At 38.4% G+C, this 14,043-nt stretch overlaps 1 protein-coding gene across 2 annotated transcripts in view; it reads right to left on the bottom strand.

Moving 5' to 3' along the window:
* The window catches only part of ino80 (INO80 complex ATPase subunit), a 54,782-nt gene that overhangs the window by 10,209 nt on the left and 30,530 nt on the right, over window positions 1-14,043 (bottom strand). For both annotated transcript variants that reach the window (XM_028439664.1, XM_028439663.1), the window contains exons 28-30: window positions 5,082-5,209; window positions 922-1,016; window positions 487-559 (exon numbers count right to left, since the gene is read on the bottom strand). In XM_028439664.1, the coding sequence (XP_028295465.1) occupies window positions 487-559; window positions 922-1,016; window positions 5,082-5,209 (296 nt within the window). The remainder of the gene's footprint in view (window positions 1-486; window positions 560-921; window positions 1,017-5,081; window positions 5,210-14,043) is intronic.

Here is a 14,043-nt window from a genome sequence, read left to right on the forward strand (position 1 = left end):
TAAAAGTCAATTGCATTTACGTTCTAAACTACTAAAGTTCAAATTGAATTCATCACAATTACTGAGCTTTTAATAAATATTAACCCTTGTAATTTTTTTTCTGTTAGCATCTCTTATGATAACGGGTCAGTTTGACCCATGTCTTGATATAAAAAAATATTATATATCATAATTAGTTTTCTAATCAATGAAAATATTGGTAATAATATGTTTAGTCTGAGCCTTTTTTCTGTCAGTAGCCGCTTGATTTAAATGGGTTTTTTTAAATGGTAAAATGATCCTCAAGAGAAATGACAGGTTTGCGTTTAAATAAATTGTAAATGACATTTTCATAGAATTATCTGAACTCAATTACATTACAATTACAATAGAAATCGATTGTTTCAGTCGCAATTCTAATTATGACTATGTACTAATTATAATTAAATATCAAATACACAATGACCCCAACCCTGATTGTTGATAAAGAATTGTTTCAAGACTCACAGTGTCGGCAGCAGTCAGGTTAATGCCGAGCCCTCCAGCCCTTGTACTCAGCAGGAACACAAAGATATCAGTTCTGTGCAGTGAAAGGAGGCGGGACAAAAAAGGAAAGTTAGAGAAAATGCAACAAATTTAAAATACAAAATGGCATGGCATCAACTTCTAACTTTAGGAGGGCGTTCACAGGACTCGAAATACTAACCAGAGCCCAGAACCCAAAGTGCTTCTATTGACTTTACATTATCTCTTCCTAAAACAAGAACAAGAGTAAAGCCGGCGTCTGAAAGTCATGCACTAATGCAAACCAGAGCAAATGGACTGAAGTATAACATAAAGAAATGAGTAAGAATAAGCAGTTCTGGAATTGCTGTGTCATACGTAGCAGATTTGCTGATTTCCACACATTACACTATAAACTGTGCGTCTATCTCCACCCACCGGCTCTGGAAGTCTGCCACCATGTCTCTGCGTTCAGAAATCTTGGAGGATCCGTCGAGGCGCATGTAGGTGTGCTTACGATAAACCATGTACTCCTAAAATGTAGGAAAGAAAGCAGATGTCTCACAAATGTCCTACACACAATAACAATAGTTAGAGCTTATCAAAAAGAATTCTACTTGTTGCGCTGTGAACTGCTTCATCCTACTCACGTTGCACACACACATGCTCAGCGTTAAGACCCCATTAAACCCAACATACATGATACATGGCCTGTAAAATATACTTAATTTAACAGACATTGTTGGACTAAATTCTTAGAAATAAACCATTCTGCGATTACAGGCCCACGTCACAACCCATTTAATAATGATTGATGGTTTGATGAGGGTTTTTTTATGTTGCAAACCACCTGACATGACACCAGGGGCCCCAGTCCAATCAGGGCCTGTGAGTGTCTGGCTCTGTTCCCAACTGCCCCATCTGCTCTGAGTGAACACTGCATTAGCGACCATTAGCTGTGTGCAGCTAACCTTGTTGAATTGGCCTTGGATTTCATGCCAGAAGAGTTTAACTCAAGTAAAAGAATCTACCAACCAAACCTTCTGATTTCAGCCCCTCCCCAAAAAGCACAGTAAAGAAACTGATCACCTGTGATATCATATTCTGTGCAGAGACCTGTTGTAATTTACTTCTTGAACGCTGGCGAGAAGGTGAAACACAGCACCAGTGTGTTGGTGGTCTTCCAACATGAACGCAGCCACTCTGAAACCTAAATCTAAACAGCAGGCCATTTCTGTGTATATTTGGTTTTCAGTTTAAGGAAACTTACCCTGATATGCTGATATTTCCATTGAAAATGTATCCCATATGGTCAATCTGACAACATTTTCTGCTCTGATAAAACTACGGTAACTGTTTTAATAAATAAAAGTGTAATAAATATTCAAATATTATTTGGGCAAGTACTCTTAAGAGCCACCTCAGTGAAATTTGTGAAACGTTTAATCAAAATAATAATTTTCTCCAATAGTCTTTCGAGCTCCACCCCATTGTTCCAATCACTAGGTATCCTCCCTATTTTCACCGAAAATGTTCTGCATATTTATGTCTTTGCATACCAATCTATCCACAACCTACTTCCACTCTATGTTTCAGCTTAATTCTGAACTACATCATTTCAATACTAGGTCCACAAATTATCTCCTTCCATATTTCTACAGGACCACCTTCTCTTAATTTTCAATTGGATTCAGGGGTCCTGAATTTTGGAACTCCTTACCAGCTCACATTAGAATCTGTTAAAGCGTAATTTTATTGGACTGACTTTTTATTTAAATTTATAATCCAATCATTTCAATGTATATTTTACTATTCTAGCATACTTTCATGACTTTTATACAATCCATGTTTGTTTGTTAGTTTGTGTTATTTGATGAATTGTTTATGTTCTTTTAGGAGGGCCACATGACCAGCCCCTATGTTTTGTTTTTTTATTATTCCTCCTGCTTATATATAATGTGTTTTTTTCTTTTTTTTCTCAGTCTATTGTATACTTTCAGTAATGTATTCATCTGTTCTGTATTGTTCTTTTTGTTTTTGTGCTAATAAAATTAAAAAAAAAAAAAAAAAATGTACACTAACCTCCGGCTGTAAGTGTACTTTCTGCAGAAAGTGAACCTTTAACATTAATGTACATGGTCACGGTGTTCAAATTCAACCCAGGGAAAGAAAAAAAAAAGTTTCCCATTTCCAAACTTCAAGCCAACTTACAGTAATGACTACTGGGTTCCCCTTCCCACACAGATAGACTTTGGCTGCCAACTGTATATATTGATTCCTTTGTTTCTGCTTTATTGAGAGTATTAGATTTTCTCCTAACGCAGTGATCTGACAGGCAGGCGTGTTTTACAGTGATGTGTGGTCGCAGCAGTCTCAGGCACACAGCTCCAGCAGGAGGGCAGTGCCTCAGCGGTCTCGCTCTACCATCGCTGTTGCCAGAGAAAGCAAGAAGTGTTGTTTTTCCTCAGGCCACCCAGATCTCAGTGATCCATCACCCAACAGAATGATGTCACCAGAAGGGCCGGCAGCCAACCGGCGACAAAAAACAACGATGCTAATGACATCTCCTTCAGTTGTATTTCCAATTTTTGGGGGAGAATGTATAATGTGGTGAAGACGGTCGTCTAATGCAGTGGTTCTCAACCTTTTTAGCCTGCGACCCCCAAGATAAAGGTGCCAGAGGCATGTTGAGATGGGAAATAACGGGGAGAGCTTTTCGGGGCCAATCCATTAAGTCAGCAAAATGATGGTCCATTGTTCTATGAATGTGTGATAACCACATTTATTCATTTATCTGAATAATATCCACTGTTATCCAGTAAGATTATTATTATTATTATTATTATTTTCACTCAGGTATATAGTCATCTTAACAATCCTTGTTTTAATCAGAAATAAAAGAGGATTTTAAAAACCACAGAAATTGGTTAAAAGCTGCAAATTAGAGTGGCCAAAAAAGGCCAGAAAAAGTGGTAAAAAGAGTTAAAAGTGTCACAATTGGCTTAAATGAGGCAGAAATGGGGGGATGGGGGGTTAGGGTAATGTAATATAAAAAGTAGGAACAATTGGTTCAAACTAGTAAAAAAAAAATGTGAATGACAAATTGTGAATGTACTTAAAAGGCCAAAAGTAAGATGAATATGAAATATGGTGAAAAGAGGTTAAAAGTGACAATAATGGGTCAACATATGCAACATTAGGTAGGAAAAGTGGTGGAAAGGGTTTATAAGTATCGAAAATGTCTTGAAAGTGAAAAAAATTGGCAGAAAAGGCATTGACGTTTGATGGAGAAGTGGCAGAAATGGGAGTAATATAGCAAAAGGAGAAAAGATATGGCAAAAAGAAGTGATGAAAATAGGCTAAAATATGGCAAGTTAGGTGTAGTTGCAGAAAAAGGGTAAAAATAAGCAAAAATGGTCTCAAATTGTTGAAAAAATATATATATTCTTAGTTTCTTGAAGGCATCCACCCAAACCACAACCCCCCTTTGTTACATGTGTATATATATATATATATAAAAAGCCCTATTACCTACATATCCCAGGAAACTAGAACGTGGGAAAACTACGGTAGTTAGGAAAACTTTGAAGTCAAATTTTGTAGCTGGCATTTTCTCAGCTTTATTTTCACCACTGTTTTCTGTCCATGTCTTCGAACACATGAAGTAATGCCACACTGGTTTCCAGACACAGGAAGACATTAGCCACCCAGGTCTGGTCCAACGCAGCCATTAAAGAATTTGGAGGGTGGAACAACTCCGCACCATGAGAATTCCCAATGACATCATGACAGCGGTGTTTGGCTCCAGTGAGATCTCATGCAACAAATATGGATGTAACAATAGAGTGTTGTTCACCAGGATTGTTATCGCCAGGGTTTAACCTCAATGACTCAGGGTTAATGGGACAAATGGAGCTTTAAAATGAAAAAGAAAAAATGTTTATTTTCACTCAAGCAGTTTTTTTTTTTAAATTATGGCATGTATTGTCTTTTTAAGTCAAATTCTAAATTCAGTAATTTCCATTTTCCTAAATTTCACTATTGATTGACTCGTCCTTTCGCCTATACCAAAGTTGTCCAAAGATGACACGTATTTTTCATGTTTTCTTTAAAGTTACTTCTGAAAAATCATACAATATCCTATGATCTTTAATCAAAATTTACAATTATGAAAAGTTTGTCATTAAAAGAACTGAATCTTATCTATTGTTTTGTGTTCCCTCCTCCCTCAGGCCCTTGCCAATGCTAAGCCCCATTTGTTCCTCTGTCATCCATTTATTTATTTTTTTTTATCTCGACTTCTAGCCATCTCCCATCTGGCTGCCTCCTCTGCAGATGAGACCTCTCTAATTAGAGGTGACCTGTTAATTAGTTGTCTAATGAGTGCAAAGAGGAGGGAATGGCAGCTTGATTGGAGGGAGTGGGGCTTAATAACACAGTAGGGGAAGATGACTGGGTAACCAGCTTAGAACTAAGCAAGTACATGCAAATCTACAAGTAGTTCCACCTTTTTACTTTCAACATAATCAAACTGTAGGACGAAAAGGGCAGCAATCATCATCGGTATGTTATTGATTTGTATATGTGTGTATTTATACCTCGAGCAGGTCTATCATGCGTGTCATCTGGGAGTAGATGAGGACACGGTGTCCCTGGGCTTTCAGCCGACTTAACAGGATATCCAGTGTGTGGAGTTTGCCGCTTTCAGTGATGAGGGTTTCTTTATCTGAAAAGAAGTTAAAAAGACATTTTTAAATTAAAAATTAAAGCTCGAATCACAAAGACAGCGGGGAACCTTGTGGTGTTTTTGTCAAAGACAAGATACTTATACAGTAAAGATTACGTAGTCAGGGAAAAAAAAAGATTGTTGTTTCTCTGATGATTGCCAAATAAGAGAGAGAATAGAAATAGTCACAATATATTTTAGAGCGGTGGTTTTTAGGCTCAAGTCAAGTACCCCCCTTTGTCCTACAATATTGCACTTAGAAAACTATTTAAAAACAACTATAGAGCACAATGATGGAATGAACGCGTGATAACACACATTCTAAAGAATCTCATTTTGTAAATAAGTGGAAAAAAACATTTATTTAGTGCAGTTGTTCCCAACCTTTTTTGGATCGTGACCCCATTTTGATATCAACAATTTCTGGTGACGCAAAAAAAATTTGTTTTTGATCATGTTTTTACTGCATTTTAATAGAACTGGATTTATATTTCACTGTAAAAGTACAGAAAGACAGTAGTTTCAGATTGTGTGTTAATAATTAAAAAAGATAGAATAATAATCAAAAAAATTCTAAAATGTACTTAAATTTTTCAGAAATTTCAGGCGACCCTACATGGGGTGCCCACCCCATGATTGAAAATCACAGATTTAGTAGCTCCTGAATAGATTTATTTCGATAGTTTTTTTTATAACTTCCGGTCATCTCACGCCTGGGGTGGGGCATTATTTTTGTGTGTATTATTGAGAAAAGTAACTTCAATGTTATGATTTATGCTGGGCATATAAGCATTTTTGCTTCTGCCTGTTTTACTCTTGTTATATAGTTTGAATATTTATTTTTTTGTTAGACTGCAACAAACACATGAATTTAAACTGAAGAATGAAAAAGTGCTGAGATAATGAGACAAAGAGAGAAACTATAGGAGAAAATTCACAATAAAACAAAAGCAAGGCCATCATTTTGCTCCCTGGCTAGTTAGTGAAGGTAAACTTGAGGGCAACCTGGTTCTAGGGCTGTTGTTCTAGTGTTTCCCTCGATGTCCAGCTGATGGGGAAATAACATCATCTGCCACTAGTCAGTAATGAGGGACAGGCCAAAGCTACCATTGACCCAGTGACAGGCGCGCTATGGTGTCTGACTGAGAGGTCATGGCCCTGCCAGAGGAGAACCTGAAACCAGGTCCGAGGTCAGCACCAGGGGGTCAGGTTAGGGTTACGACAGAGTCCCATTGGGAGAGTTAAAACTGGACATTTGGACACTTATTTTTAAGCTTTCGTGCTCTGAATATCAAGGCTTATAAATATTTCCCTCCTCATTTGCTTTCTCTGTTGGCCTAAAAAAAAAACCTCCTCTGTGTTAAAATAACAGTCCAACATTTCAAAAACATTAAAACAGAATCCACAACATTTATATCATAACTATCTCTCACTTCACTACAAAAAGGTTGGAGTAACAAACAAACAAAAGGAGCTTTCTTGACTTCTTCGTGTCACCATTCTATGTAAATGAGTCCTCGGTCTGAACCTTGCACTGTGACCCTGTGCTACGGCTCCCTAAAAAGGTCAGGCCCTGTTGAGGTGTTAAAGAGGAAGTAATAGAACAGATGAATAGACAAAATGCTCAGGGGAGGTGTTGGTCTGCTGGCATACAGATCAGGGTGGAGTGGTGTTGAATAAATTAAGTCGTGGCTACAAGGCAAGACAAATTCATTTGTATAACGCATTTGATATTTTGCTGATGCAAAACGCTACACAGGCTAAAATAACATCACAATGCTTTAAGGTAAAAAATAATAACTTGTACGTGAATCACAAACACGGGCAACTAGCAGCCCCAAAAGTAAACGCACAAAATTACAGTAAAAAATACACAAAATCCCAACAAAAACACAAATTAACAGAGAAATACACAAAAGAACAACACAAATACTTAATAGGACAGCAAAATACACACAAGGAGAAAAAAAAGCACAATGGGAAGGCAAAAATAAATCAGAGAACAACAAAAAATACACAAAAGGACACAGAAAGAGAAAAAATTTCACAAAGGGACGACAAAAATCCAACAACATATATACCAACAAAATACACAAAACGACTCAGAAAGACATCCAAAATTACCGGAAGAATACACAAAAGAAGAACAAAAATACATACGACAACAAAATACACAAAAGGAGTAAAAAAACAGCTGCACAATATGTGTCACTTTAATCTTTTTCTCCTCTAAAGGACAGCACGTGTGAGTGAGCTCTGTAATGTGGCTTGTTTAGACTCAGTGATCATCTAACTGTACTTTTCATGTTGTCTGAGAAGTAGAGAAAGCAGCGACTCCTAAAACAAGTATTTTAATAGAAAATAAGCTACGAAAAAAAACAAATCTATATTTATATATATACACACACACATAAAGGCAATATTGTAAATTTCCATATCGCCAAAATAAAAAACTCGATATGTCTTGAATCTCGATATATCACCCAGCCATACTTTACATGATCAAAAAGTGCAACAAACAACATTCAACAGCTTAAAAATCAATAAGCCACAGCTAGGCGTCATGCTAGTGGGACCATGTTGATTTAAATAAGGTCCAGTAATATGCTTTTACTTTAATTGTTGACATCAGTTGGCTTTATTTAATGTAAATTGGACAGTAACACAACATAGCTATTGAACCAGCTAACTATTAGCAATTTGAAGTTAAAAATGACAAAAAAACTGAATGGAGCATATCTCGGCATAAATAGTAAAAAAAGGAAGAAAGAAAGAAAAAACGTCCCAGTCAGACTGACACAGACCATAAGTGAAGGGGTCTGTGGTGGCTCCAGCTACAGTGGAGAGCATTAGCTTAGCTTACCAGTGGTATTGTGGTTTGGATCAGACGGGGCCTCCTCACCGCCGGTGCCAGTCGAATCAGGGCCACCGCTCAGTCAAGGACACCAACTAGCGCAGTGTGGGCTACGCTACCAACCACAGAAGCAAACCAGCACTTGGCCAAGACGCTCAAGTCATATAGGGTAATATTTCCCAAACCCTGCTATTCATCTATTGCTGTTTAGCAGATTATACTTAATCCTCCAGACTTCAATGTCATGTGTAACGATGGGTTAAAGCAGCAATCGGAGGATGTTTGTGGTCAAACAGGCCGAAAGGCTGCATCAATTTAAATTAATTCTTAACTGTCATCGGAAAATCCCATACTAAGCAAATAGATGCTATCATTTAAGTACGTGGATATGTCTGTAAAGGGTAATCCTTCTTTTTGTGGCTGGATTATGTAGATACCATTAAAAGCGAAGCCGCTCGCCTTCCTAAGCAGGCGGTGTTTGATGACACGCATGACAGCCATTTGGTCTTTTTATCTCTCGTTTCGGAATCAAGAGATAATCCGCAATGCGTTGATGGTGGACTTCACATACAAAATGAAAAACCTACATTCAAAATATAAACCAGTAGACACATATCGACTTTGGCTCAGTGGTAGAGTGAGTCGTCCAAAAACCAAAGGGTTTGGAGTTCAAATCCTGCTCTAGCCAAGTCATTGTCGTTGTGCAAGGCACTTCACCCACCTTGCCTAGTATAAACGTGGTGTGTGAGTGAGTGTTGGTGGTCAGAGGGGCTTACCACCACTGCGTGTGGAGTGAAATAATAATGCACATCAATGTAAGGCACTTTGAGTGTCTATGATCATTTCTTAATGTCATTTAGTTGACTTAAAATAAACTTAAACTGAAATAATGGCTCTTTAATGATTTGGCCATTATAATAGATTCTAAAGGCTTTTTAGAATCTCTTTTTTTATTTTGGAGTGCCTGGTTTCCCTTTTTTGTTGATATATTTCATCCTCCTGTTTTTCCAAGAGCACCCAATCATCCCCCTGCCTTTGTTCTTCATACGTTGCATTTTAGTCAAAAAACTAACACTAAAACTAAATGAAAATGTGTTGTCAAATGACTAACAGAGAATTATTAACATTTAAAAGAGATACATTGATGTATGTAAAACAAGGTTGATGTAATAGCTTCAAAGGTAGTAAAAGGATTGAACACCTCTCTACAAACGTGCATAAAACGACTAAAAAACCCCATACTAACAACGGGGAGGCCTGTATTATGACCACACCCCAAAACACAAGCAAATCCCATGTGGTGTCACGCCACTCTGCCGTTGCTATGGATACACAAATCAAGCTTCCCCCATTAATAGCACACGCGCCACACCCCCCACTTACACACACATACATACATTCACACACACTCACGTCCATTTCAATCCAACCAAGCTTAAAAGTGATATTAATTCAGCCCAGCCTGTGTCTCCTCCTACTATCCTCACCTCCTGCTGGCAGTTCAAGCCACACTCCCGTCACGTGTCCCCTCCACTCTCCGCCTTCCCTTCCCGTCACATCCACAGCACCCTCACCATTCTCTCCTCCCCGCTCCCCCCCCACCCAGCTCGCACACGATCTATCCCTCCCCCTGCTGACTGTCCCCTGACATTGTAATCCAATCCCTGTAGGGCCAGAGCCAGGGGCCTGACATGGTCCTGACCCAATTAAAGGCCTGCTGCCAGCTAATTAACCCTGGCCCTGCCCTGATGCCTGGCGCCTGTTACTCCCAAACCAACTCTGGCGTAAATTTCATTAATATGCTACCGCAATCTCCTCTCCTATGACTTCGTATTCCCTTCTGCTGCCGCTCCCAAAGCAAAAAGCTTAGCCGCCTTCAACAGCGAGAAGCACATCAGACCCGATAAGTGTGGGGCAAGTTGAACAACAGTGAGACTCCTGCAGTAAGTGGTAATAAAGGATGATGAATGGAAGGTCATGTGAGAAAGAGAGACAGATGGGAGGCCACGACTCGGGTCGAATCAAGGATCGAAGCTCCTCACTGTATAATGATACTTCTCCACTGTGCAATCAATAAGTCAATGAGCAACACTTGTTCGGCACCGCTGATGATGGAAATATTAGCCCGACAGCAATTCTCTCCCTTCATGCGCGTATCGACAGAATCCGACTTAACGTAGTTTTCTGTACAGTGACAGCATCGGGAAGGCTAAGAGCCAGATGCCAGTGGGAGGGTTATAGAAAGCTGTAAAAGTGAAACGACGAACGCTAAACAAAAGAAGTTAGTCAGCTGCGTGCAACTTGGCACATAGCATATCTATTAATGTATGCCTCAGATTAATTCAGTTCAAATAGTTGATGCAAATGTGTGTAACGCAGGTAGATCTTCATAGATATGTTAACATTTCTGATGTATGTCCAAAATGTACTGACTGTAGAGGAACACTGGCTAAAGTATTGCAGAAAAATTGCAGTGTTTTGGGAAGAAATAAGGGAAGACTATTCTTATTTGGTTTATACCTAGAGAAATATACATAAACCAAGAGTGAATTTGAAGTTTTTTTTTATAAATATAAGCCTGCTGAATGCTAAGAGATTCAATTCAACTTTACTTATATAGCAATAGTTACAACAAAGGTTATCTCAAAGCGCTAAGATAGAGACGAGATGTATATCACTATATTGGAAGAATAGTCATGGACCTGCCGTGGATCAATGGAGGCAACAGATGTTGTCAACCCTCCCACTGGAGAAGATCACCTATGTGTTGAAGGGCAGACAAAATGTTTGTGAGAGTGTCTGGGGGCCATTTATGTTGTATGTTAAAGGCCTTTGAGCGTGGGAAATTGTGTGATGGTTTGCATTAACTGTTATTTTTTTCTAAATGGGCATTATGTTGTTTTCTTTTTTAATGTAAGTTACGTGCGTTATGTTCTAAAAATTCATTACAAATTTGTTTTTGAAAAAAACAAAAAAGAAGTTAGTCTGATTTGAAGTTTTACAGACGCTGCTTCCAAAATCTGTCCACTAGAATAGACGGTTTGATATGTGACGCTCTGGAAGGAAGCAAGCAAAGGAAACGACAGAAGTTCCCACAAGCCCAGAAATGTTTCTTTGGATGACAACATGTAACTGTAAGTGAATAATGAGCTGCATTGATGTGTGTGTGTAAATGTAAAAATAGAAGAGGATGGAAGGCACATCAGTATCCTCAGGCATTGGAGGGAATGAGATAGAGAATGTGATGAGGACTGGGGTTACCCTGATGCAGCGGAGCCCACTGTGAACGCTGTCATTACAACAAATTACTGCTTGTTAACTTTGGCAAGCATCAAAGTGTGATACAGCACAGACAAAAGCCACTGAGCACACAGAGAACCACTATTTATTTTTGCTTCAGTGTCAAAAATGTGGTTAATGTCTCCCCCTGCAGTACAATCTGGATCTTGTTTTCTCAGTCTGACCGAGTTTCCTTTTTTTTTTTTTTTCTTCCTGTGGGCACGTAAAAAGGCCAAACTTGGATGGAGAAATTGGTTTATTTACACACTTGGCTGGATCTTTTGTTTTTCTTCAATGGTTAAAAAATTCCACAGAAGGGTTATGGGTGCCAGTGCAGATCATGCAAGCAGAGTCAGACGATGATGTGGTGAGGGCTGGCGGTCTCTGTTGTTAAGTGCATGTCTATCAGAGGGCTCGAGGAGGCTTCCTGCCATTTTGTTGGGGAGTAGAGTTGCTTTGAAGCGACAGGAAGGCAGAACTGCATTTCCCACAGTCTAATGTGAGATCCAGGACCCGGAGCGGAGAGTCCGAATGATAAGCACACACATACACGCAAACACAAATAACACAACCACCAAAGACCACAGACACTCAGAAACTCCACATTCCTGCAGTGACGGTCAATTGTCAGTTTACAATAAAGCTAAAAAGAGTCAGGAGGCTGTCATTTACTGGGGTTGTCCCTTGTAATTACTTTAAGTGAGACAGGGGCCACACTAAAATTCCTCTCCAGCTAATCATACAGCAAGGCCAGCTCGGTACTATTCATTCTGAGGCTCACTTTTAACTTTTTACAACAAATTCCTCCGTTTTCATACTTCTGTACCTTTAGTTGTTACGATTCTGCTACAGTATACTTAAATGGTTTAGTTTTACTGTGCCTTATTTCTTTATTTCACTTGGTTTATATTCCACGTCTATTATTTGCACCGTTTCCTCTAGAGAAACATTTTGGTTTTCTTTCGTGCTTCCTAAAGGAAAATGAGAGAAAAAGACTTGACCGTAAAACAATCTGCTCGTTACCATGTCATTACCCTTAAAACCTACAAACGTGCAGGACAGACCATCATTTTTCTAACCATTTGTCAGTAATTGCAGTGGTGTGAAATGTCTGCCAAAACCAGTTAGCAAAAGATTGGCGATTCAATTTTTTGGGGTTTGTTTTGTTAATATGGCTGATGAGGTTTTAATTATTATTTTAACAGAGAACTAGTCACAAAAAGACAGTGATTAGCTTCTTTTTTTAGCTTTCTTTTTCCTTTTATCAAGGGATCCATAATGCAGAAGAACTTGGAACACAACAGAAAACATTACATGTTGCTGTGTCTTGGTGTGACTCATTAGAACAGTGCTTTTCAACCTTGGGGTCATGACCCCATGTGGGTTCAAATAGGGTTACCTGAAATATCTAGTAATTGATAAAAAAAATTACTGATTCAAATTATATTTTCTGTTTTTTTAAACTATTATTCTTTTTCCAAATTAAAACACCACACATTATCTCAAACAACTGTATTCTATACTTTAACTTTTTCAAATATAAATCTAGTTAAAAAAAATGCAATATGAAATAGAGCTGTGCATATATATAAAAATTCGATTACGATAATTACACCTAACGATTACAAAAATAACCTAATCGAGAAAAAAAGATCATTAAACAAATTATATAAATATGTTATTATTTTTTTCATTTTAAATATGTTTTATTTGCTAAATAAAGCAAACATACACAATTTCTGACATCTACAAAGAATAAAGCTTGCCACACACCGATTATTAATGCTAACTTTGAGTTGTTTAATCCATGCGCATGCAAGCTCCTTATTATTCTCTTATATGGGAACACTGAGTTGAATGATGAAGACCCAGACGCAACGACACATCACGTGCAAGAAGTGTTTTGTTTTGTGCAAAAGTTAACATACTTAATTTTAGTGTTTGAAGGATTTCATTCATGTTTAAATAATATATTTACCATTGTTTTGGTTGACAAATAATCGTTTGAATAATTGGGATTTCAATATTGACTAAAATAATAGGGATTATTCTATTTTCTATAATCAAGCGTCCTAGTATGAAATTATTTGATCTGGCAAATCTTGTCACTTTGAGCTCTAATCCATAGCTACTGTTACACAGTATAACAAATTTGTTTGTGATATCATGTGATCTGATGTGAATCATGGCCGATATATTTGCGCGCTTTTCATTTTCGAACTCCATCAAGGAATTGATACCCTAAGGCCACACACCCAGTTTGATTATCGTATCCTCAACGGTTTCTGAGAAAAGCTGTCCCCTTTAACTCGGACGGACGGCTGGAGCTCAAACCTATATCCCATTTCCACACTTTGTGGCGGAGGATAATAATGAGTGCAGGCCTAAAATACTACAGCAAGTTGTTTGATTCCTTCCTCCTTTGTAGCCTGATTCCCAGTTCATCCTCTGATTAGATTCTGCCATTGATAATCCATGGGCAGCCGTACTCACGCCATGGTGTTCAAAACAAACAGTTATTCAGTTCTGCCATTTGTTCTAAAAGTGTGGGGCTGAGAGTGTAGTGGAGAGGGAGGGTGGGAAACTGCAGTTGGGCTACTGTACATATATGTGCCTTGATGTGGCAACAATGTGTTTAGTGGAGGACGGGTGCCGGAGTGTTGGGTCACTTCCTTCCTACTGAGGCTGAGAAAGAAACGGG

The sequence above is a fragment of the Gouania willdenowi genome, chromosome 24 (assembly GCF_900634775.1).
Source record: "Gouania willdenowi chromosome 24, fGouWil2.1, whole genome shotgun sequence".
In the NCBI taxonomy this organism is placed as follows: Eukaryota; Metazoa; Chordata; class Actinopteri; order Blenniiformes; family Gobiesocidae; genus Gouania; species Gouania willdenowi.